Source organism: Girardinichthys multiradiatus, chromosome 18 (assembly GCF_021462225.1).
Source record: "Girardinichthys multiradiatus isolate DD_20200921_A chromosome 18, DD_fGirMul_XY1, whole genome shotgun sequence".
Classification (NCBI taxonomy): Eukaryota; Metazoa; Chordata; class Actinopteri; order Cyprinodontiformes; family Goodeidae; genus Girardinichthys; species Girardinichthys multiradiatus.
The window spans coordinates 51,595,245-51,619,849 of record NC_061810.1 but is presented as its reverse complement, the minus strand read 5'-3'; the positions used below and the strand labels follow the sequence as shown (position 1 = coordinate 51,619,849).

The window sequence follows — 24,605 nt, the reverse complement described above, 5'->3', positions numbered from 1 at the left end:
CTCTGAATGTCAACCAAACACACTCGTTTGCTCACCTTCACTTCTTCTAATTCTCGGTATGTAATGAAAACTTCTCTTTACTGCTTTATCAACCCAACAATACACAACAACACCCGGATGTAGGACGTGTGACGTCATGTGGGAACTATCTTTATCATTTATCCAATGGACGCAGCAAAGTGTTACTTTGCTTTTCCACACATTAAATTTTAATTTTGTGAAATAATGAGTTTGGAATATGCTGTCATGATCTATGTTCATATTTTAATATTTAAAGATTCTGGTAAATGACAGATTCTTTTATTAAACTGCCCTCCCGTCCAGTAGGTGGCAGTAACGCGCCTTCAGGCTGTCTCGCAGCACCATTAAAGCCCAACAGAGGGAGGAGAGGAACAGATGTTGCTGCCGTAGCCAGACAGCAGCCAGCTGGTGGATGGTATCTTAATTTTTAATTTATTATAGTTACATTTCAGCAGAATGAAGCCGCCTTACTCATAACTTCGCGTTGAGTGAGTATCACCGTAATTCTTGCATCTTCTGTGGCTCCTTGTGTTAAAACGCTGAAGTTTTCAGAGCAGTTGGCCTGGTCACAACAAAGAAGCTCCTTATTTGTTGTGTTTGACTCGAACTAACCCGTCCATCGACGACATTTGACCGTTTTTAAATCCGGTTAGAGGAGGACAGAAGCCCTGCTGACCCCGCGGTCCGGGTTTAGTCGCCACACTCGAGCTGTTTATAATGAGGCGACGCTAACGTTAGCTGGGAGTAGATGAACACAGCAGAGTTAACGTTTCTGTACTGACCGTGTCGTCAGGCCCGGTTCTAAACCCGATAAAGGTTTTTATAGAGAACAATGTTTGGTCTGTAAGCGGTTTCTGAGGCCTGTGCTCTAAATGTCTCACCATTACCCTGATTATTGTGTCTCCCAGTCCTCCAAACATGACTCAGTGTTATACACTGAAGCTTTTTAATGAGGACATTTAACAGGAAATCCACTGGTTCTGTTCGGTACGTCTCCACATACTTTCATAGTAAAACTGAAATCTTCAGTCCGACTGTCGTGAAGCTGGGAGTGAAAAAGTGATGAATCACAGTCTGTGAATGGATGATCAATTACTGCATTAATTGTGTTCTTCCAATCAATTGGATCTGGTCTGGATCTGATTATCGTTCCTTTTATCTATTCATCTGTTTTCTGGAACCGGCTACTTTGCTGTAAAATGACCTGAGATTACTTTTGGTGTAAATTTGCAATATTTAACTAACCCTAGGAGGACAGAGGTTACTGATGCACATTGAACAGTCACTTCTGCACCATGACTCATGGATTTTATGACTTACAGTGAAATACTATGGTCTCTTAAAGTTCTTAGGTTCTGTGTATTGGGACATAATAAAATCTGGTTTTACCAGGTTCAGATATGATCTAAATCTGATCACACCACAGCTTTCAAACTGTAGTTGGTTATTAACCTGAGATTGAAGTTGTTTGATGGAAAAACTGGAATAAGAGATGGAAAGTAGCAGCTAGATGCTGCTGATTGACTTTAGAGAAGCATCTGCTTATCAATCTAGGAAAGATCATAAGGCCATTAACACTAACATCTGTTATTCTGCAGAGAGAAATTATTCGTACTCGTAGTTTTCTGCTTCATCCGGGTCACGGGGGCAGCAGCCTAAGCAGAGACACCCAGACGTCCCTCTCTCTAGACACCTCCTCCAGCTCCTCAAGGGGGAGCCTAAGGCGTTCCCAGGCCAACCGAGAGACATAGTCCCTCCAGCGTGTCCTGGGCCTCCTCTCGGTGGGACGTGCCTGAAACACCTCCCGAGGAAGGCGTCCAGGAGGCATCCGGTATACAGGTCCTTCTCAAAATATTAGCATATTGTGATAAAGTTCATTATTTTCCATAATGTCATGATGAAAATTTAACATTCATATATTTTAGATTATTGCACACTAACTGAAATATTTCAGGTCTTTTATTGTCTTAATATGGATGATTTTGGCATACAGCTCATGAAAACCCAAAATTCCTATCTCACAAAATTAGCATATCATTAAAAGGGTCTCTAAACGAGCTATGAACCTAATCATCTGAATCAACGAGTTAACTCTAAACACCTGCAAAAGATTCCTGAGGCCTTTAAAACTCCCAGCCTGGTTCATCACTCAAAACCCCAATCATGGGTAAGACTGCCGACCTGACTGCTGTCCAGAAGGCCACTATTGACACCCTCAAGCAAGAGGGTAAGACACAGAAAGACATTTCTGAATGAATAGGCTGTTCCCAGAGTGCTGTATCAAGGCACCTCAGTGGGAAGTCTGTGGGAAGGAAAAAGTGTGGCAGAAAACGCTGCACAACGAGAAGAGGTGACCGGACCCTGAGGAAGATTGTGGAGAAGGGCCGATTCCAGACCTTGGGGGACCTGCGGAAGCAGTGGACTGAGTCTGGAGTAGAAACATCCAGAGCCACCGTGTACAGGCGTGTGCAGGAAATGGGCTACAGGTGCCGCATTTCCCAGGTCAAGCCACTTTTGAACCAGAAACAGTGGCAGAAGCGCCTGACCTGGGCTACAGAGAAGCAGCACTGGACTGTTGCTCAGTGGTCCAAAGTACTTTTTTCGGATGAAAGCTAATTCTGCATGTCATTCGGAAATCAAGGTGCCAGAGTCTGGAGGAAGACTGGGGAGAAGGAAATGCCAAAATGCCAGAAGTCCAGTGTCAAGTACCCACAGTCAGTGATGGTCCTGGGGTGCCGTGTCAGCTGCTGGTGTTGGTCCACTGTGTTTTATCAAGGGCAGGGTCAATGCAGCTAGCTATCAGGAGATTTTGGAGCACTTCATGCTTCCATCTGCTGAAAAGCTTTATGGAGATGAAGATTTCATTTTTCAGCACGACCTGGCACCTGCTCACAGTGCCAAAACCACTGGTAAATGGTTTACTGACCATGGTATCACTGTGCTCAATTGGCCTGCCAACTCTCCTGACCTGAACCCCATAGAGAATCTGTGGGATATTGTGAAGAGAACGTTGAGAGACTCAAGACCCAACACTCTGGATGAGCTAAAGGCCGCTATCGAAGCATCCTGGGCCTCCATAAGACCTCAGCAGTGCCACAGGCTGATTGCCTCCATGCCACGCCGCATTGAAGCAGTCATTTCTGCAAAAGGATTCCCGACCAAGTATTGAGTGCATAACTGTACATGATTATTTGAAGGTTGACGTTTTTTGTATTAAAAACACTTTTCTTTTATTGGTCGGATGAAATATGCTAATTTTGTGAGATAGGAATTTTGGGTTTTCATGAGCTGTATGCCACAATCATCCATATTAAGACAATAAAAGACCTGAAATATTTCAGTTAGTGTGCAATGAATCTAAAATATATGAATGTTAAATTTTCATCATGACATTATGGAAAATAATGAACTTTATCACAATATGCTAATATTTTGAGAAGGACCTGTAGATGCCCGAGCCACCTCAACTGGCTCCTCTCGATGTGGAGGAGCAGCAGCTCTACTCCGAGCTCCTCACCCTATCTCTAACGGAGTGCACGGCCACCCTACGGAGGAAGCTCATTTCAGCCGCTTGTATCCAGGATCTCGTTCTTTCGGTCATGACCCAAAGTTCATGACCATAGGTGAGGGTAGGAACGTAGACCGACCGGTAAATCGAGAGCTTCGTTTTCGGCTCACCACAACGGACCGGCACAGCGCCCCCATTACTGTGGCAGCTGCACCGATCCGTCTGTCGATCTCCCGCTCCATTCTTCCCTCACTTGTGAACAAGACCCCGAGATACTTAAGCTCCTCCACTTGAGACAGGAACTCCCCTCCAACCTGAAGAGGACAAGCCACCCTTTTCCTTGAACCGCCACCTTAATGTGGTGGAGGGGTTTGAGTGCTCAAATGATCCTAGAGGCTATGTTGTGTAGGGTCTCCCGTGGCAAACAGGCTCTAGGTGACGGGTCAAACAAAGAGCGGTTCAAGAATCCTTCGTGAGGACCACAAAATCGAGGCACGTGACGTCGTCCAGTACGGCGGAGTCAGGGTCCCACCCTGGAGCCAGGCCTGGTGGCCGGGTTGCTCCTCGCGGGACCCGGCTGGGCCAGGCCTGAACGAGAGACGCAAAGCCATCCCCCAGTGGGCCCACCACCTGCAGGGGGAACTGTGAGGGACCGGTGCATGGCGGATGAAGGTGGAGAAGTTATTTAAGTGTGAAATATTTAAAGGTGAGGGGGTTACGTCTGCTAACGTGAGGTTAGAGGTCTGCTAACCTTCCCAGGAGTGGACGTCCCAGTAAATTCACTCAAGGTCTAATTGTGTAACACACTGAGATAGGAACTAAAGATTCAGCAGCTTGCTGTCTTTGGGTCAACCGTGAACTTCTCTGTTTACCAAAGTTTTGTAGAGTCAAAAGTCAAGACGATCTGTTGGTTAGGTGAAGCTGGACCCAAACTGGGTCATCATCAGAACAATCATCCCAAACGCAGCAGCAAATGTAAAACAGAATGAGTGCAAAAGAGAAGAATCAACATGTTACAATGGCCCAGTCAAAGTCCACACCTCAACCTGATTAAATGGCTGTGGTGGGACCTTCAGAGAGCTGCACAGAAAGGAGTGTCTCTAAATGTCAATCAACCGAAGAAAAGCAGAGTGGGTCAAAATTCCTCCACAACGATGCAAGAGATGGACTAAATCAATCAGATATTGATTTGATGGATAAAACACATGCTCTCTTTTTTACATGTGTGGTTAAATGTAATTAATCTCAGAACCTGCTAAAGATCCGATTCATTATGTTCTCATGAAAATCCAAGAACTGTTTTTTTCTCCTTTCTTTTTTTCATACTCTCTTTATTTCCTACCTCATAATCTTTCTCAGGGAAGTGCAGTTACATTTTTGATTTGACTGTTATCTGTACACCTTAGTTCAAATGTTGAAGTTAGTTTTGTGATGTAGATGCCTAAGATTGTGTGAATGATACGAAGGTGTGCTGTTTTCTACCTGATACCTCTCAGTAATTGATGTGTCTGAGGAAACACTCCACAGTGTTTCTGCTTGTTTCATATTAGAAAGATCATAACCTGCATGAGTAGATGTCATTGACCTTTAGGAATAGAAAGGAGCCTCTATTTTTGGCTCTTTGTGGACTGCAGTGTGTACACCGTGAGCTTTTACTGAACCATGAAGTCACTTTTTTACAAGCTGCTGTTCCTAAAAGGTCAAAAGGTTGACCTTCACCTGCTCCGTTTGTCCCCAGGACGAGGAGCGGGACGTGTCCAATGCAGCAGTAGAGGAGCAGTGACATGCTGGCTTGTTTGCCAGCATCAGGTGACCCCGCCATCCGACTTCTTCCCCACAGGCAGATGAATGCTGGACTTCAGAAATGTAAGCATGTTTTTCCTCACCTGTTAGATTTGATCTAAATTCATAATAAAACTCACTGAAACAGTGGAGCAGTCGACCTGATATTTTGATGTATGAAAATTAGCTGAAGTTATTACAGTCCTATGCCAAATAATTCATACCCCTTAAATTTGTCCACATTTTGTCACCATAGTGCATAATTGTGGTATGGAAGGAAAATGGTTTTTCATTTTTTTACCATTATAAACTCTGAACAGTGTGTCGTGGATTTGTATTCGGTCTCTTTATCTCCGGGTCCCCTAAAGTTGCCTTCAGAAGTTGTCCCCTCAGCGAAGAGAGACCGTATCGCTGTTAATCAAATCCAGAAGCCTCAGAGGTTTGCTACGACACATAAGTGAACAATCAGCATCATGGAGGTCAAGGAACACGACAGACGGGTCAGGGGTAGGAAAGGTGATTCCGTTTTCAACACAAAGAAGGTCATCTGGGTCAAAAACTAAACCTTCTGGTCTATATGCAAAAAACTGCACATCACCCTGAGCATACAATCAGCACAGTAAAACACGGTGGTGGCAGCATCATGCTGTGAGGAAGCTGGTCAGAGTTGATGAGAAGATGGAGCTAAATCCAGAACAATCCTGGAAGAAAACCTGTTAGAGGCTGCTGAAGACCTGAGACTGAGGTGGAGCAGGAGAACCACCCTCAATATACAGCCAGACATGCAATGGTTCATCTTTATTATTTTTTAAAGCACTGTAAACATTAGACGCTTGCTCCATCAGCTCTTTCCCTTTCACGTGTTTAGCTTATGAAAAAGGCTCAAATGCATAACATTGCATTTCCCTAAATCAGAGATGTTTAACTCTGTTCCTCATGACCTCTGACCTGCATCTTTTAAATGTTTAAATGGGTGACAGGCCTCTGCAGCACTTGGTGGCTGCTGAGGAGGTGATGGCACGCTCAAAAAATGACCGGCCTGTTGGCGATACTCGGTGAGTTTTTGATGAAGTAAGTCCAATGACTTACTGGTTTAACTGGGGTGTAAAGTCTCCAGGTGCCTTCTGAATTAGTTTGGTTTTCACGTGGTCTGCTGAACAGACTCAAACGTTTTTCCTGCTGGGTTTTGTTTTAAAGTGTTTTTAATGTTGACTGACTGTGTAAATCTTGCAGGGGAAACCACACAGAAGATGAGATCTGCCTCCCATCCGACCCCTGCAGAGTTGGACGCCTATGCTAAGAAAGTTGCCGACAAACCTTTGACCATCCAGATCTTCCCAAGCAGTATCAAAGTTCCTCAGAAGAAGCACGTAAGTCGCACAGTCAACGGGCTCGACACGTCTTCGTCTGGTCAGCACCACAGTCCCTACCCTCCTCAGGTCACCTCCAGCGGTGGCCTCCTGGCTGTCCTCCGTGTACCTCTCAAAGGTCTCATCAAACAACCGGACGGCTGCCGAACTCGGCAGCAGCCTAAAGCAGTCATGAACCCTCAGACTGGACCGTATGCCGCTCAAAGCACTTTAAATCTTCCTCATCCTGCTCCTCACCTGGCAGGTCTCTCTCAGCCGGTGGCACAGAAGCAGGGAGCGGTTCACCCGCAGGCACTACAGCAGCAAAACATGGCTCACCCGATGGCTTTACAGCAGCATCACCCACAGGACTTGCAGCAGAGGAACATGGCTCATTCTCAAGCTCTGCAGCAACAGCAGAGCTTGTCCCAGCTTCAGGGAACACAGCAGCAAAGATTGGCTCATCCACAAGGTATCCAGCGGCAGCCTCATCCCCAGGCCCTGCAGGAGGGCCAGTCCTGCTCCTCAGTCATACCACAGCAGCATCTTTCTCATGTGCAGACTCTAAAGCATCAGACAGCTCCTCCACAAGCTGTACTTGCACAGCAGGGAGTGACTCAGGACCTGCGCCATGTTTCTGATGGAGCTCAGTTTCAGGGCCTGCAGGGGCTCGGCGGCTCCCAGGCTCTCCCCCAGGCAGCGCCCGCAGGCCCTCCCGCCCTGTCTAACAACCTCCAGCAGCCACCACTGGGACAGTACGGTCCACGGAAGCTCCCGGATGCAGACGCCCCACCAAATGTAACTGTGTCTACCTCCACCATCCCGCTGTCCATGGCAGCTAGCCTGCACCAGAACCGGCCCAGAGACCTGAGCAGCATTGTGCACCAAATCAATCAGCTGTGCCAGGCTCGCGCCGGCATGGGCACCACTTCAGTCTGTGAGGGTCAGATAGCAAACCCCAGCCCCATCAGCCGCAACCAGCTGATCAGCGCCAGCTCCAGGGTGTCCTCCCAGCATGCAGCTGTGGGGAGCATCTCCAGCTGTTTCATGATGGGGCACCCTGACAAAGCGACTGCTCAGACTCCTGGTGCCGGGCTCCACTCACAGCCCAGTACAACTGCTAATAATAATATGGCTTCTTTCCACTCTGACAGCGAGAAGGTACCAGTGCAGCAGCAGCTTCAGCACCACCTGCTGCAACAGAAACAGCAGCAACATTTACAGCAGCTGCAGCAGCAGCAGCGCTCCTGGGCCCAGCATCAACTGGCCCACATGCAGCAGCCTCCCGAGGGAGCACACCCCTGCAAAAACCCAAGAATGGAGCAGGCAGCTGAGTGTGCGTTCCCCTCTCACAATCTGAGCTACACCCACAAGCTACCCAGCTCTGCACAGGGGTTTCCACTAAAACACCCGGCTGAAAAGGCACTTCCTCCGTCCCCTGTGAACTGCTCAGTCGGTCTTGTGTCCTACATGAATGGGCATTACATGCAGCCTTCCTGGAGCAGCATCCCAACCACAGCAGGGAACAATGGAAATATTCCTCAGGACCTCCTGGTGGGTTTTCAGGGAGGACACGCCGCTGCGTCGGCAGACCGTGTCCCAGGAGCCAAATACCGGCCAGGGAAGGATGGATCCGCTGGCCAGTCAAAGCTGATGCAGCAGAACATGGATTTCTTAGGTGAGGGCTTCCAGGTGCCCACCTTACAGGAGCAGAACATGGATGTGATGCATAAGATGCACAGGTCCGGCTTGGGCCACGTTAAGGAGCCCAGCAGCAGCGGGGGTGTCCACAGCCATCACCCAGGCTACCATTAAACTCAGCATCGATCCCCTCTGTGGATTTAGATTTTTCTCAACAGCACTTTGAGCTTCTGAGTTTCATCGTTTTAAGATCCTAAATCCTTTAGAGCTTCATTTGATCCTGTGCTGGACTGCCGCTCTGCCTCTTCCCCTCTGACAGCTCCATGTCGAACTCCTTGAGCCCAATGAGGAGAGCATCAAGGTAGTGATGTTCCCTAGTATTCCTCAGGTCTTACACCATGTCGGACCTTTTGTTTTAAAATGAAGGCTTTCTGAGATTGACCGCCGCTGGCATGGATGTGCTGCTCTTTGTTCGTGTGTAAATGGTGTTTAGATGAAGGCTGTAGTTGCCTCATGACTGTCACAGTGCTTCTTAGTTTCACGACGTTTCTCAGCATTTGTGGCCTTACGACTGCCCAGGGCGAGCTTCGGGAAGTCCTCATGGTAACGCGGTTCTTTGTAGGCTGTGACCCGGTCCGATAGGAGAGAGAGGATCCTGTTGCCTTGTTGACAAGTCCAAGTCGGATCCATGACTCTTCACTGTGACGTCTGGGATCTCTGCAGGCTCGGTTCGGTTCTGTGGGTCAACATTCTCTGTTCTCCTTGTTGGTTTCATGTAGTTATTTTCAGTTGTTTTTATTGTTGTAAATCTGTAGATCGCCCTACTTGAACTGTAGAAATAACTTGTGAAAGTTTAGCATTTGGCACAGGGAGCAGAACTCCATTAGGTCATATTTATCTAAAGTTAATGTGAACCAGAAGGCATCCTGTTGTTGGAATGATGTGTGTCTGTGTGTGAAAAAGCTAAACGATGACTCCAAGTAACGTGAGCGGGGAAAACGCTTCACTTCCCGCTTCACCACTTTCCTGCTGTAATGCAACCCGCTGATGCTTCTCTGAGTCACTGGCACCATTTCTGGTACCAATAAACAACCAGGAGTGGCTTTCAGCTCGATCTACAAACCCATTTCCTGTTCATCATGGATCTAGCTGGGGCGTAGGCATGGGCCGGTATGAGATTCTCTCAGTATGATAAAAATGACCTCAAAATTTACAGCAGATGTGTGTAACGGGATCCAGTTGTTTTCTTTAGAACAGAAAAGATAAAAAAATGAATGGGGATGCGCCGACCCTTTTTCTGGTCTTCATTTTGGGTTAACCTTTGACCCGCCAATACCGAACAACGTTCAGTAGAACGTTGCAGCTTTCCTGCCTCAGCTTTGATTCACTGTTTATAAGAGGAGGTGTCACGATGTGTTGCACATTAGGACATCCTATTTTATGACATTTTAAACATTCATTACTGTAGCAGAACATTAAGCGGGCCGTGCAGCGCAACCAACCGGCAGACCACACCCTTAGAAACATACCTGACATTAGCACGGCTAGCTAAACTAAAACAGATGTAGATCCTTACTTTAACCCTGAGGCCAACTTACTCCGTTCTGCCTTCCTGTTATCTGCTCTAAATCTCGCTCCCTGTCGCTCTGCTGCATCCTGGGTTGACAAAGGGGAGAACTTTTGGGTTTGTGACCCGGCAGGCACCAGTCGGGTCCAGTTGAGCTGAGAGTCATCATTCTGGTCAACAGATGATTTTTCTGTGCTACTCTAATAGTCATAATAATGTTATTCTTGTCGTATTTTAGACTGAAACGACGATCTTAATAATCAAGTTTAGTAGTTTTCCAGACTTGTGTTCAGTAATAAAACCGGATTAAAAGGAGCTGGTTACGGCTTGTTAATTAGTTAATTATTAAAACGGCGCCACCTTGAGAAGACTGATGGGCGGTGCTCCAGTTTCACAACCAGAACTTTTTCCCAACTGAATAATTTAGGCCTTAAAATACGTCTGTGTCTCTCTCGTCAGTTCAGCGTTCCACGGTTTCCATTCAGAGCCTCATATGGGGCGACAATGAGCTGAAAACACTTAAAAAGAAAGAATAAAATGATTTCTGGCCAAAATATCTCACCAGACGGAGAAATGAGCCAGACAAGGTGAACAGACTTTTCTGAGCCGTTGTTTTTCTTGTCTGCTGTGTGATCGGCGCCCCCTTTGGATGGGAGGAGTGTTGTTGCTGTCGGTGCACGCAGCCAGTGCGGTACCAATAATCTGGGCTGCACATCTTCTGTGTGAGGGGAACCGGGAAATCTCCTGCATCTCATTAAAAGCAATTTAAACTAGAGGAACGCCATGACGGAAAGTTTTTTGCTGTTGTAAAACCGGACCTACTTAAAAACCTGGATACCCTGATACCGGATTCTGGCCCATGCCTATGGAGGAGTTGATTGCAGTGATAATACAAACTAAAGCCTTAAATAGACCAGTTTTATTCCACTCAGACTGTATAACTGAGCTCCTTTGTCAGGATCGGAGCTCTACCTTTATTGTGTGGGACTATGGCTTAAAACCTGTTCGGACTCTGGGTTCTGAATGGAAGATCCCGTTACGAACTCATGCAACCAGATAAAACACCCATCCTACCTGTCCTTCATGTAATGTATTACATTTTTCTAGCTTTTACTAAAACCGATAGACGTGTAGAGCGGAGCTGTAGCGGTCATTTTAAATGTTCGTATTTTTTGAATTAAAATCCTGAAATCATTTGAAATGTTTTTATTATTTTTGGAGCTTTTGTCCTGAAGCCGTTCTGGATTCCACTTTAGGGGCCATTTGTGACGCGTATAACAGTAACGACATCAGATAGTTCAACCTGAGTGAACTCAGAGGAGAACCTCACAGGAGGTTGAGTCTCGGCTCCTTCAGATCTGAAAGCTGAATTCTTCTCTTTCAAAGTCGAAGGTAGGACATGATTTTGGATCCGGGTTGGTTCGCTCCTTCACCAGTTTCAACCCCAGTAAACACATCAGTTAGAACCAGCTAGTTAACATATTTCTCTTGGCAGTTAAATACTTAATTTAATTAGGAAGATTTATTTAAAAAGGCTCAAATCTCATTCCTGTTATTTACTTTCAGACAGTTTTTTTTTTTTTTTTAGATTTTATATGATTAGTTTTTTGTTGATTGCAGTTTTGATCCTCATATGGACCCCTGAACCTGATGAAATTTGACCCGAGTAACATCCCGCTGATGAATGTTTATCAGAGCCATAAAACCACGTTTTGTGCCAGAAGACGATGAGCAGGTCATTTAATTCATTTAAAGTCAGATCAGGTAGGAAATGTCCTGATGGGAGGAATGATTTGCCTCAGAGGAGACCGCTTGTTTTAGTACCGGCAGAACGGACTGAACCAAGCTAAGGTATGAGGTGATGAAGGAGCGAAACAACCTGCAGCCCAAGTCTTCCCAGCAACAGAGCGGAGCTGCAGCAGCAGTTCATATTTGGCTCTTTATACGTGACGGGGGTTCATTTCTGTTTCCCTGGCTTTCATTTTTGATGTGCCTGTCCCTTAAAGCTGCTATTGAACTTAATCAACACACTCATCTAACGTGTGTCTAGAAATAGTAACAGTACATGGGCTGCATCAGTGGAAAACAAAGTTCTAGTCGGTTCAACAACGATGAGGGGAAACTTTCCACCTGAACATTTGTGTTATTTGGACATTATTTGGTTAAAAATGGACCAGAATTTAAATTTCTGACCGTTTCAACCTGTGGGTTTCCCCAGCAGCCAATCAGATGAGTGAAAACACCAAACTATCAGACCGGGTCATCTCTGGTTCTGAACTGTCTCAGTGCAGCCCATAGTCAGGTTCTACAGTTTCATATGAAGTGCCTCCACTGGGTTTAGTGTGGACGTGTGTGTGTGTGTGTGTGTGAGAAGTGTGGTTACCTGCACACAGGTGTGCTCAAAGTGAATCTCAAATGTGTGAGTGGGGTGGGGGAGCAAGCTACTTATTGAAACTACTGATACTGTGTGATGGACCGAAGTCCTGACGCGTGCCACGACTCGTCGACACTGTGGGGGACGTTTGCTCCTGACTCACTGACCAAAGTGACCGGGTGTCCCCCTCTGAGTGGGCCGGCCTTCCTGGCGAGTTGCCCCATCTTAGAACTGTAATAAGAAACTAAATCTGGAGACGTAACAGAGACCCGTTCTGTTGCTTTGAGTGGAGTAAAAATCAAAGATGTAAACCGAGCATAAGCAAATCTAGAGTGAACGTTTGTTTAGGTGGTTCTCAACCAGAGCAGTGGCGGTTTTTGGTAGATGCCCAGGGCTGTATTAGAACGGGGGTGCACAAGAAAAAATAATGTGATGTCATTTATTGTCTAACATTTTCTGTTGCTTTTATGCATGTGTGGCCAGAGGGGGACTGGCGTCGCCCTCTTGCTTCAGAGAATACGGACACTGGGTCACATGGGCGACTTAACTGCATTTCATCCTGCTCCAGAATCTGGAAAAATTTCCTGCATTTTAATTGGTTGGGAAGGAGAAGTAGAAGGGTCTTGCCCAGAGTGCTCTCCATGCCAGAACCGCCACTGAACCAGGGCTCTGGGTTTCATGGTTCCACTTAAGGTCTACATCCAGAAGCAGCTCAGTACATGTCTGTTTGCACTGCAAGAATCATCCACTGAAGCACATGAAAGTGAACTGGGCCAAAGGAACGCAGCAGTCACTCTAGATTTCTTATTGCCCTGATCCAGTTTTCCTAGTTTATAAGAACCAATCATGTTGTGACCGCTGGTGGAGGGGCTTTCTGTCTCTACTGTGTGAAAATGTGATATTTGCCTAAATTCCAGGTATTTAAATGTCTTGCACAAACATTCCCCCCTAACCCAAATAAAGTCTGCAAACACAAAGCTTTTACGCTTGGTCCGTCTTTATTATGAACGTTTTCATAATCTGCACATTTCAATTCAATTCAGTTTATTTATATAGCTCCAATTCACAACACATGTCGTCTCAAGGTTCTTCACAACAGTCAGGTTCATACATTCCTATTAATCCTAATCATTGAACAGTTCAGTCAGATTCAGTTATTTAATCAAATTGGATAAAAAGTTTTTCTATCTAAGGAAACCCAGCAGATTGCATCCAGTCAGTGACTTGCAGCATTCACTCCTCCTGGATGAGCATGTAGAGACAGTGGACAGTCACTGGAGTTGACTTTGCAGCAATCCCTCATACTGAGCATGCATGTAGCGACAGTGGAGAGGAAAAACTCCCTTTTAACAGGAAGAAACCTCCAGCAGAACCAGAACCAGGCTCAGTGTGAGCGGCCATCTGCCACGACCGACTGGAGGTTTGAGAGTGTGATGGAAATTCTTTCAGTAAGCATTTCACAGTGTTTGACCTTTAGGTTTACCTCACTCCTCTGAACATCTGTGTTAGAGGAAGAAGCTGTAAAAGCCGTTATCAGAAGTTTAATGGTTAAGGCCCATTTGTTAGGGTGATGCCTCAGGAAGAGCAGTTAGGTCTGTTCCTAGGTAACTTTGTCACCTCTGAACTCAAGAAGGGTTTGGGTCATAAAACACAGACTCTTTAAAGTTGAGATAAAACTGTCATGTTCTGGTATAAATACTGTGTGTAAATGTTGATCAGGGCTCTGTTTCACTGACTAACCTCAGTATCAGGGTCTTCAAACACTGAATGCCTTTGAATAAAACTTATAAAGACAAAGTCCGGATTTTCTCTCATTGTGAGTCAACTTCTACCCACTTTGATAAGAAAATTCAACAACAATTTTAGCGTCACGAACAGGATCTAACGTGCCAGAGGAGACCGCAGGACGGGGACACGGACGCCTGGCCAGCTTGAGAGTTGTTCTCAGTCCACTTCCATTTTACGGAGGGGAGTCCTCATGTCCGCCTGCGGCTTCTGGCTGATTAGATCCGAACTATTTGTCTTCAAATATATCTGGGTGAGAAGTTGCTCTGTATGATATAATGTATATTATTATTTTTATTACACATTAACCATCATCTCCTAACTAATTAATTAGGTTCCAGAGTTGTGAGAGGGAGGACATCAGCTGAGGGCCCAGTTACCCTGTAAAGATACAGGGAGGTTCTCATTGGTAACAATAAGATAAAGCAGAACACAGGGTTTTGCGGGTTGTTTTTAACAATTTTCTACACCTCATAAAGGAGAAAAGCCAGACGGCAGACGTGCCGCTGAATGGGTAAAAAAAAAAATGGTTCTGGAACCTTGAGGCATCAGGGGTGTCTCCTTCTTCATTCTCTGATTTATAAAATAATGAAAGGAAAAAGTGGGGATGATTGTGTTAAATGTGCTTTAATTTGGAAGATAAGTTTGGTTTTTCACAGCGTGGAAGTTTGAGTGTAAATAAGTAAAAAAACAAAAGTTAAAACTTTCCTGAAGGAAGTTTCGTTTGTCTTAAATATTGCGATCAGTTGGAAAAGAAGGTAAAAAGTGAAAAGGGACATTAGAGAGTCGAAAAGAAAGTTGTTTTAGAAAGGAGTATAGTTCATGTTGTAGAAGGAAGTGACAGGCAGGTGGACAACTGACTGACTGACTGATAATATTTCTTTGTGCAAAATCTGAACCTATACTAAACTTTTCTTCTGCCTCTCTCACACACAAATACACACATATATGGGATTTGAGTTCAACATCTGTGTTTTTGAGTCTGGATTTTAGAAACCTGCCCTTCTCCATGGCTACTCCATCAGAGACGCTTCTTCATCACGGCCTGAAAGAGAGAGATCTGCCTTCCTGTCTGCCTGCTTGTTGAAAATCGCAGTGTGAGTTTCCACCAAAAACGAAACTCAGAAGAAGTCTGGACCCACTGAGATGGACAACGATCCATGCTGCTGCAGAGCCAGAAGAGTGATACACTGGATTTATATTGAAAGCATCTTATGCGGGCAGAAGAGAAACCGGAGCAAAGTTTCTTCTTTCTCCCTCCTGGAGAAGTTAAAGTGGACAAAGAATGATTGAATGTCTCACCAACAGACCTGGGAAGGGCCTGGTTGTTTTTTGGACTGATAGAGGACTGTGTGCCTGACAGTCTGACTCTGGAGCGATTTAGAAACTGATGGAGGTAACGTACAAACACACACACATTTGCATAAATCTTTTCCTATTTTCTGCAATGAAGAACGCTTATTAACCGCTGCTCATGTGATGCTTGCTTGACGTTGACAGATATAGCGGGTTAAAATATTATTTTAGGGTTAGAAAAGTATCTTTAAAAGAGTGATAACTTAACACATTTGATACTTTCCAGTTAATTCTTTCAGAGAAACAAGTTCTCTTTCATCGTGGATTATTCAGGGTCAATTATTCTAGTTATTAAAAGTTATTAAAAGTAGAGGAAGTTACAACATCTCCAAAACTCAGCAGTAACCAAGTGTTTCTATGTTATTCTCAGGACAGATCTCATGAAGGAGCATTTTTAAAACCCAGCGAATGCGTAAAACCTGATGGGTTTCTCCTTCAGATATTATTTTCTGTTGTCAGAGTTTGTATCCCATAAATCTAATGGTTAGAGACCTCATTAAAACAGTCTTAGTTCTACTGCAGATGGTCTTCATACAGTTTCTGACACAGTATTTACAGTTTGGTGCAGTTTTTGTTTAGTTTGGGTATACCATAAAAATGTCAACGCCGACTTTTCTAATTTGTCCATTTGTTTGTCTTTGTTTTGTTGGAATAAATGTTTGTTTATATGTTGCATGAAACAATAATCCATGTTTAGAATAATGTTTCTAAATCTCAGATTGATTAAAACTTTGAGTTTTCAGGAGAGTTAAGAAGCAGCTTGTTTCTCAGGTAGGTTCATGTTAACAGTTTTGTAGTTTAAGGTTCATTAAGATGGGTTGGAATGAAGAAACTGTGGTTCCGCCCATAGGCTGTCAATCAAAGGTTAGTTCTGCCTGACTCCGCCCACCTACCAGGTTGGTTTACACCTTTGTTGTCATGGTAACGCTCAGCACCTCCCTTCCTGAGTTTTAACATTGTTTAAGAGACAATAGAATCAAAATGCTTGTAGTGATTGTTGCCTTAATAACATGTTTTTTTGGATGTAGGATGACTTTTAGATTTATGTGTTTTATTATTAAAAGGTTAATAAAATAGTTTAAACTAGTTTGAAGAATTAGTTTTACATACAGAATCATTGGTGATTTATTAGATTGAAAGTTTCCCTGGTACCATTAAACTAGCTGGCAGTTCAAGATATGCCAAAAGTAAGGAATATATTTTTGATAAAGAATCAGTTATGATTTCATACTTGGTGGGAATTATTTATTAGGTTTAATTTGTAGGGTTTATTCATCCAAATTACATTGGATGTCCATTAATCTAATATTCATCTTCATACAAGACAAATCAGGATGATATGTGACTAATTTCTAAGTGAGACATTGATGAACTGAATAATTAAAGTTTGTGTTTTGTTGTTAATGGAACTGAATTGTAGGTAAAAACATCTGGATTTTCTTTATGTTGCTTTCGTTAAATTCATAGAGACACATAGTTATGTCAGAATTCATTTCTTTGGTTCTATGTTATGTAATCTTGGTTACTAGAACATTTTTGTACAAACTTTTTGCTGGATTGTCTCATGGGTTGGACCCTGCGCCAGAAGAGGGGAATGTCAGAATAAAGTAACATGGGGTTCCAAAAGTTTTAGCACTCATGGGAAAAAGGGTAGCTCATACCTCCAGTGAGGACTTAGTGACAATGCGAGAGAGACGTTGTACTTTGTTTATATAAATGGTGCATAGCTCCCTAAGACCACATTCTGAAAACCTCTCTGAAATTATGGTGTTGATTCTTTTGTGAAATTTTATATCTCTATATCTCTTGTGGGTTTTCTGAAACTATGAAATATTGACCTGTAATCAGACCTTCCTCAAACATCATGTCACATTTTTGATATTCAGAATATTTAGCTGATGGTCACTGCTAGTATATCAGGTGAAGTCAGAAGATCAATTATTTGGATTTTGTTGGATGTTTTGATGAAGTTCATGTAGTTAAGCACTTAGGTTTGAGAATGGGACTTTGAATTGAAAATTAGCCAAGTGTTGTGAAGGCTCTACCTATTGTTCTCACTTATATGAGATTGAGACAAAGGACACAGGTAAATCTCAGTCCTTTTGAAGTGCTGTGTGGCAGGTCTCCTAATTTGGACATGGGGATATTGCCAAGAAAATTTTCTTCCACATCTTTGTGTGAAGATAGGATGTTGTTTTACTGTCAAAACCTGTCCACTGTGTTTTCTCAAGTTTCACAGATGGTGAAGGCTGTATTACCAGAAACAGCCACTTCAACCCTCCAGTCCTTTATTCCTGGCGACTGGATTCTGGTCAGAGAATTTAGGAGAAAACACAGGAAGTCCAGGTGCTGGACTGGCCCATATCAGATCCTACTAGACACCCAGGAAAGCTGCAGGAAAGCTGCAGGAAAGCTCCAGCTCCTCCAGCTTCATCTGGCTTCCAGGACACAAGTCATCTTCTAACTGGATCATCCACGGCCTGAAAGGTGTGAGGACAGCGGACCACCACAAGACAAAGAACTGTAAGCTGATCACTGGCGAGTGATTGAAGAGGTGGTTGAAGAACACTGTTCTTACAAGGACACAATAATCTCTTGGGCAGTGCAACGTTATTTCAGAATCTACTTAAGGCCATCGCATTGCCTGAAAGTTAGAAATCATAAGGTCATTTGCCTCACTGCACACACACCACAGTGAGAGATTCTTTTCTCCCACTTTGACAGCGAGACTGACTCTGAGGAGGAAATCTCAGATGCTTTTATCTAACTTTCATGTTTATTGCTTGATATGTATCATTATGATATTATTACAAATTTGAATGTGTTCATTTCCACCGTTGTTTAGTTGGACTATGGACGCCTAACTTCCAGCAGGTTAGAGTTCCTGTTTCTAAATATATTTCTAGAGGAGCTTCCTACAACCGCCCACCTGTACCAGACTGGTAACAGGGCAGCTTGAAGCCACTCAGGAGAGTCAGCAGGATTTTTGTTTTTTTAAGTTGTGTTTATAATTTGTTTTCTTTGAGAAAAAACTGTTTGCTTTCAGTACCAGAAGAAAGGACATTCCACTTCAAGGTCACGATGCAGTTAAATGGAAGATAGTCTGTTCTGATGCTAATAATTGGTATTGCAAGTATTTTTATAACTCTTGTGTTCATTTTGGAAAAGGTACAGCAAAGACAATGTGTGGTTAATCTGACTAATAATACTCATCAGCTGATTCAAAGAGAGATTCATTACTTTTCTGACTATTATGATCATACTGATAATGTTTGGTGGCAACTGATGCATCAAAACTGTGAGGAATTATACTGTAAGAAAAAGCAGAAATGTTAGTAGATTTTCTAGTGAGACTAATTTAACGTGTGCGTCTACAGAAACTCTTTATAGAATTCAGGGTAATAGAAATCCGATTAAAGGTCCAGATATTTGTATAACACTGGAGGAAAGTACACCTTATTTCCTTGGGAAGACAGTAGGTTGCGAAGCTATTATATCTGTTTTATGTGCTTTAATCAACAGACATAAATTTGAGTCATGTCCTATCAGAACTGATCCTTCTACTATTTCAGAATCTTTGGCTCCAGATCCCTTTGTGTTAACTTTTAATCTTACTGCTTTATCTGAGAAAGGTTTCACTGTTCTGACTACTGAGCAGCAGGCTATTAGAACGATGAGTTTGCAAATAGAATGGCTTTGGATTATCTGTTAGCTGAGAGGGGTGATGGTTTTGAAGAATTTTCCTTTAGTTGTGATTATCTTGTAATCAGAAGAAAGGAGTGTGATGGAAATTCTTGCAGTAAGCATTTCACAGTGTGTGACCTTTTTTACTCCTCAGAACATCTGTGTTAGTGGAGTAAGCTGTAAAAGTCATTATCAGAAGTTTAATGGTTAAGGCCCATTTGTTAGGGTGATGTGTTGGGAAGAGTAGATGGTTGTTCCTAGGTAACTTTGTCACCTCTGAACCCGAGAAGGGTCTGGGGTCATAAAGCACAGACTCTTTAAAGTTGAGATAAAACTGTCATGTTCTGGTATAAATACTGTGTGTAAATGTTGATCAGGACTCTGTTTCACTGACTAACCTCAGTGTCAGGGTCTTCAAACACTGAATGCCTTTGAATAAAACTTATAAAGACAAAGTCCGGATTTTCTCTTGTTATGAGTCAACTTCTACCAACTTTGATTCCAGAAGAAAATTCCACAACAAGAGAACAGAGCAGAGACAGAAAGAGAACAAAGAAGCACTGATCCAGGAGTACTTTCTATGGGAAGGAAAAGTAAATGTTAATGGATGTAGCTCCTTTAGTCGTTTCATCTAGAAAGAAAGAACAGATAAACTCTGATCCAGTTTTCAAGGTTAGAGTCTGAAAGAGAGAACATAGAGTTAGTCACAGTAGAAGTTCAGTCAGTAGCCATGTCTAGGAGAGAGAAAGGGTTAAACACTAAAAGACAGGGCCATGTGGATCATCTGTAGAAGGTGAACATTAAGTTGTTGCCAGCAGAAGCTCGGACGATGCCCCTCTCTAGAAAGGTGTCACAGGTAGACACAGAGCCAGTCCAGGTGTAGCTTCTAGGAAGAGAAAAGAGAGAACATAAAGTTAAAAACTGAAATAACAGCAAACAATGCAAAATTGGAGAGTAGTATGAGAATGTAGCGAAGAGGGTGAAAGTGGTCGTTATGTCCTCCAGCAGCCTAAGCCTATAGCAGCATAACTACAGAGATAGTTTCAGTTCAGATTATTTAGTTAAACGGCGCTTATTTACAACAATGTCGTCTCAAGGAACCTCATAAAGGGTCCCACTGATGGTCATTGTTATACTAAAAACCACAAGGATTGGGATACCTCTCTCTGTCAGACTGATTATAACCATTGGAAAAGAGAAGGGGTCATACAGGTAGCAGAAATGGAGGGTGTGTTTGGACCTCAACCATAACTGAGCCGGTTTAGGATAAACCTGACTCCCCCTTACTCCATCCTGTGGACGCACAGTAACTTCCAACTTCCCATTCTCTCTCATCTCCGCTCAGAAAGAAGACTTCAACAAGTAAAACCCATCCTTTATTTTTATTTCTTTCTTAGAAAGTCTGGGCAGGGTACAGGAGGTTTTTAGTGCGATAAGATTCGCTATTTAATCTAATGTGTTCTGAATGATATGTGCATGTAACCTTTTTATTGAAATTTGATGTGCCGTGTTTGACGTCTGGAAGCCGCTGAGCTCCCAGCTTTGTGTGTGTTTTGCAGGGTTATTGAACACCTGAGATCAAGCGCAGGTGCGCTGTGAGACTGGACTGTTAAAATAACCTCATGGTGAAATTCACCATTTTCTTTGTCTTCAACCTCACTGCTTGCTAGCTTGCTGCCAAAAGTTTTATAACTCTTTATCTGCTCAAGAGTTGGGGGAGGTTTTATGACTGAGTAGAACTGAGTTATACTCCATACACACACAACACAGTCACACAGTTAGTTTCAGGTACCTTACAACAGATTTCTGATTTAGTTTAAAACCATGAGCTCTATCTTCTCCCCTTAACCTATTTTTATAGCGCTTATTCTATTCCCTCGCAGGGGAATAACCCTTAGTCGTTTTATTTGATCCCCTTCCCGGCGGGGCCCTACCTAATTGATCGCTATTCCCTTCACGGTGGAATAAAACCTTCCCAATGCAGTGTCCTTAACGGCGACACACTACCAACGACTTTTTCTTATCTTATGTACTGTATTTTAAAACTGTCTCACCTCGGAGTTGACTTCTTGGATCCTGTGAGAGTCACCCGGCGCCGAGGAAGGCGGTAACCCACTGTCCAGGTGTGAATTCACACACCTGGACTTTCAGCCACTGCAGCTAATGGAGGCTGTGCAGCGGTGCTTCGCTCGACGTCAGGCTTCCCCCACAGATCCCAGAGTCACTGTTAAAGCAAAGAAAATAAGGTTATTGAATCTTAATTAATGTTAGGTAATATTAAGTCAACTAAGAGGTAAGAACGATACAGTCAGAGTTACTTGCAGCAAGGGTAGCTCACTTTGCAGTGCAAACTACAAAGTTTTGACACCCTATCTCTTTATTTATATACACAATTCAACAGACAGTTCAGACAGGGTGTGTGTGTGTGTGAGGCTGAGAAGAGGCTGGTTCTCACAGAATGTGATTCAGCTTCTGGTGTGTGTGTGTGAAATAGATAATGGAGATCACACACACAGGGAGGGCTGCATAACAGAGCATGATACAAAGCAGAGTGCAGCTGCACTACAGCACAAAGTTTTTACATGAGTGACAAGTTTTCGCACCCATCCAACATTACCGCTGAAAGCGCCCGTCATCCAGATGCTGCTACTGGAGTACGTGGTGCTACTCTCTCAACTGGTTCCATCTCTGGAGAATCTGGTGAACATCGGGGATGTCCACTTTAAATGTGATTTAAAGGGGACATTTTATGCAAATTCCTTTTTTACTGTTAAATGTGTTGTTGTGTACTTGGAGTCTGTAGGAGTGCAGACAAGTTGAATTTAGTCTCTCCAGGTGTTGCGGAGATACCTATTTTCAGTTTCAGTCCGTTCGGTTTTCTCTGTCATCTTCTACATTTTTCCAACTGTTACGGCTCAGTATTTGCTGCTGAACAGCTAATTAAGGTCATGGACTTCAGGCTGATTAATGTCGCGTATCTGCCATATTTATTCTTCACTGCTATTTTGCAGTCCAAGCTCAAGTATGCCGTCATCCCACCGTCCCCCAGCATCAGAACCTCTTCCAAGTTTCTGGTTAAATTACATTTTTCATGGAAATGTTCCCACATCAGTGGAGAAATTCCTCTTTGTCTGCATGAAGATCTTCAAGGACGAGTTCTTCATCAACCTCCTCCAGTATGTAGAAGGATTTACTGAAAGCCTTCATCTGATTAAGGGTCAGTTCCTTCAGTCTATGGAAACAATGGATGCAGCAAAGCGGATGGTTTAAGGGGGGAAATAAATGGTTCAAATGCATCATGTGTCCCCTTTAAGCTCCTAACAGGCTCCTAAAAGGCTGCCTTGAGACACAGCTAACATTTGCATACTAACAGTTTGTCAGTTAGAACAGCTAGCGTCTGTAACTTTAAAATTTGTATAATGCTAGCATGCTAACAGTGGATACAGATGGTAGATTAAGGGACTGGATAGTTAACAGAAATCTACCAGAGAAATGAGGTATGAGATGCTGCAGCATGTCTGATCCACAGTGGACCGCCATCAACATGTTTATAGTGTGACACAAGGAAATGATTCATTCTAACTCAGTTGAATGTCTCCCATGAATTTCATCCCATTCTCACGCATGCAGTTGTATTAAAAATAACAAGATTAACTTTACAAAACTGAGCAACGTGTGTAGCTTTTATTTCCATACATGGAAATGCATCAGGAACACAACACATCCTGTTCCAAATAAAAACATGAAGTAAATTTCTATCACATCTGTTCTCATTCAGCAGAAGGAGAAGAAAAGGAAATATAAAAGTAGCACTTTTCTTAACAAGCTCAAATATTGACTGGAAAATATTTTAAGATTAAACTTTCCTGTCAATCCTGAACTGATCTTTAGTTGTATAACGAACCACTTGTTTCTGAGAAATGCTTCACATTTGAATGTAGAGTCTATCAACCTCTGGCTCTTCTCAGCCCAGGACCTGGACTACAGAGACTTGGATTATACTCCACAATTCCTCTACATTTCCAGTGTTTTCCTCAGATACAGGTTGTTGAATGTCACTCCACAAGTTTTATATTGAATACATTTCCAGGGACTGGGCTAACCTCCCCGTTATGTTAATCTGTAACCAATATGCTGCCATTTTACTTGTGTGTTTGTCACTTTCATGTTAAAACATCCATTTTTTTGGGGCAATTCATCTTTTGCATTAGGGCAACATGATCTCTTTGATTATTTTTATAAATTCAAACCCGATACCATACTAAAAGAGACATCCCCATACCATGATACCTGGTGATGATGCCACCATGCTTCACAAGTACCATGGCTTGAATTCAGCATTAGGGGGGCAAACTGTCTGCAGCTTCAACACCCAAAACAGAACTGTTTGCAGAGTCACTTTTGGCGCAGCATTAATCCTCAACTTGACTCTGTGGTGTTTCTCCCATTGTGACTCCCTCCAAGAGGACAAACGGACACAAGGCGTTCTTGGTATTTACAGGCATTTAATCACACACTTTGTCATCAACGATGCCGTGAGAACTGTACAAAAACACGAATAATAGATTTCACACAGAAAGCATTCTCATAGAGAATAAACAAAGAATACCATTTAACAATAAAACATTTACAATCAGTTATTTCACTTACAAAAATATCAACACCTCATTGGCCGCACCAACCCGAAGGGGTCAACAAATACCTGACAGAGTACGTCTTCTTTACGCCTTCACTGCATGAAACTTCGCCGGATGCTTCCTCAAGTCTCTCTGTCTCCAGTGTTACCAGGTGAGAAAGGTAGGATTATCGTACTAGAGACATCAAATGATCGTATTTTGAGGGAAATTATCGTACACTCGTCATAACCAAAATAACAAGACTGTTGATGTGTTAAATAGCGTCTAACAGGAACTCGCAGCTTTGTGGCGTCAGAAAGGAATGGATTTATCGGTCCTGTCCCAATACTCGCATTTCCACCCTTGTGTCCCTGAATTGTTCCCGTTGATGGGTTCGAGTCCGTAGTGTGACCCAATTCTCCAGAGTGGTCCTTAGCCCCGCCCCCTTTGTGCCCCACATCCGCCCTTCGGCGAAGCCCGCATCGAAGCGGACTATGCCGAAGTATATTACCCACAATTCACTGCTGCAGATGACGTTCTGAGCAGAAACCAATCACAACCGTCAACGTAACCAGCCATCAAATCAGAATAATAAGAACTACGTAAACTTTAGACAGCAAGCCGACAAATATATTTTTTTACTGGTTTTTCAGGCTCAACATTGTAAGAAACCAGTGGGTTCAGAGTGATTCTGGGCCAGTAGATCATAACACAGAAGTTACCTTTCAAACAAACACTGGTGTGAGAGTCTGGTGTATAAACCTACGTCACTTCCTGCATTTCTTCTCCTCAAAACAATTACTTGTTGCAGTTTTAAATAGTTTTTTTAGCAGCAAGACTGTGAAAACAGCGCTGGTTCCCGCCCTTTTTGATGTTGCTGTTACGTTGCAGAGGTGCAAGTCGATGACGTCACCTCAATTGT

At 43.4% G+C, this 24,605-nt stretch overlaps 1 protein-coding gene and 1 long non-coding RNA gene across 5 annotated transcripts; one reads left to right on the top strand and one right to left on the bottom strand.

Annotated features, from left to right (window-relative positions):
- Positions 1–337: 337 nt before the first annotated feature.
- On the top strand, positions 338–13,219 carry LOC124884011 (protein FAM222B-like). Of its 4 annotated transcripts, none has more exons than XM_047391597.1 (4): positions 498–509; positions 5,268–5,395; positions 5,632–5,750; positions 6,545–13,219. In XM_047391597.1, the coding sequence occupies exon 4, from the start codon at positions 6,562–6,564 to the stop codon at positions 8,473–8,475; it is 1,914 nt and encodes a 637-aa protein (XP_047247553.1). In that variant the 5' UTR covers positions 498–509; positions 5,268–5,395; positions 5,632–5,750; positions 6,545–6,561; the 3' UTR covers positions 8,476–13,219. The 4 variants fall into 4 exon arrangements, with proteins under 4 accessions (XP_047247551.1, XP_047247549.1, XP_047247553.1 ...); XM_047391596.1 differs by having other exon boundaries at positions 5,632–5,827; XM_047391595.1 differs by lacking the exons at positions 498–509; positions 5,632–5,750 and adding an exon at positions 338–436.
- Positions 13,220–22,717: 9,498 nt separating this feature from the next.
- LOC124884477 lies at positions 22,718–24,116 on the bottom strand. Its single transcript, XR_007042446.1, has 2 exons — positions 23,718–24,116; positions 22,718–23,609 (listed from the first exon to the last, which is right to left on the bottom strand). It is a non-coding gene; the product is annotated as an uncharacterized LOC124884477 (long non-coding RNA).
- Positions 24,117–24,605: the final 489 nt, after the last annotated feature.

Coding starts and splice junctions, on each gene's coding strand:
- LOC124884011 (XM_047391595.1), top strand. CDS start 5,314: ATGCTGGCTTGTTTGCCAGCATCAGGTGACCCCGCCATCCGACTTCTT. Junction 5,396..6,544: donor GAATGCTGGACTTCAGAAAT/GTAAGCATGTTT, acceptor TAAATCTTGCAG/GGGAAACCACACAGAAGATG.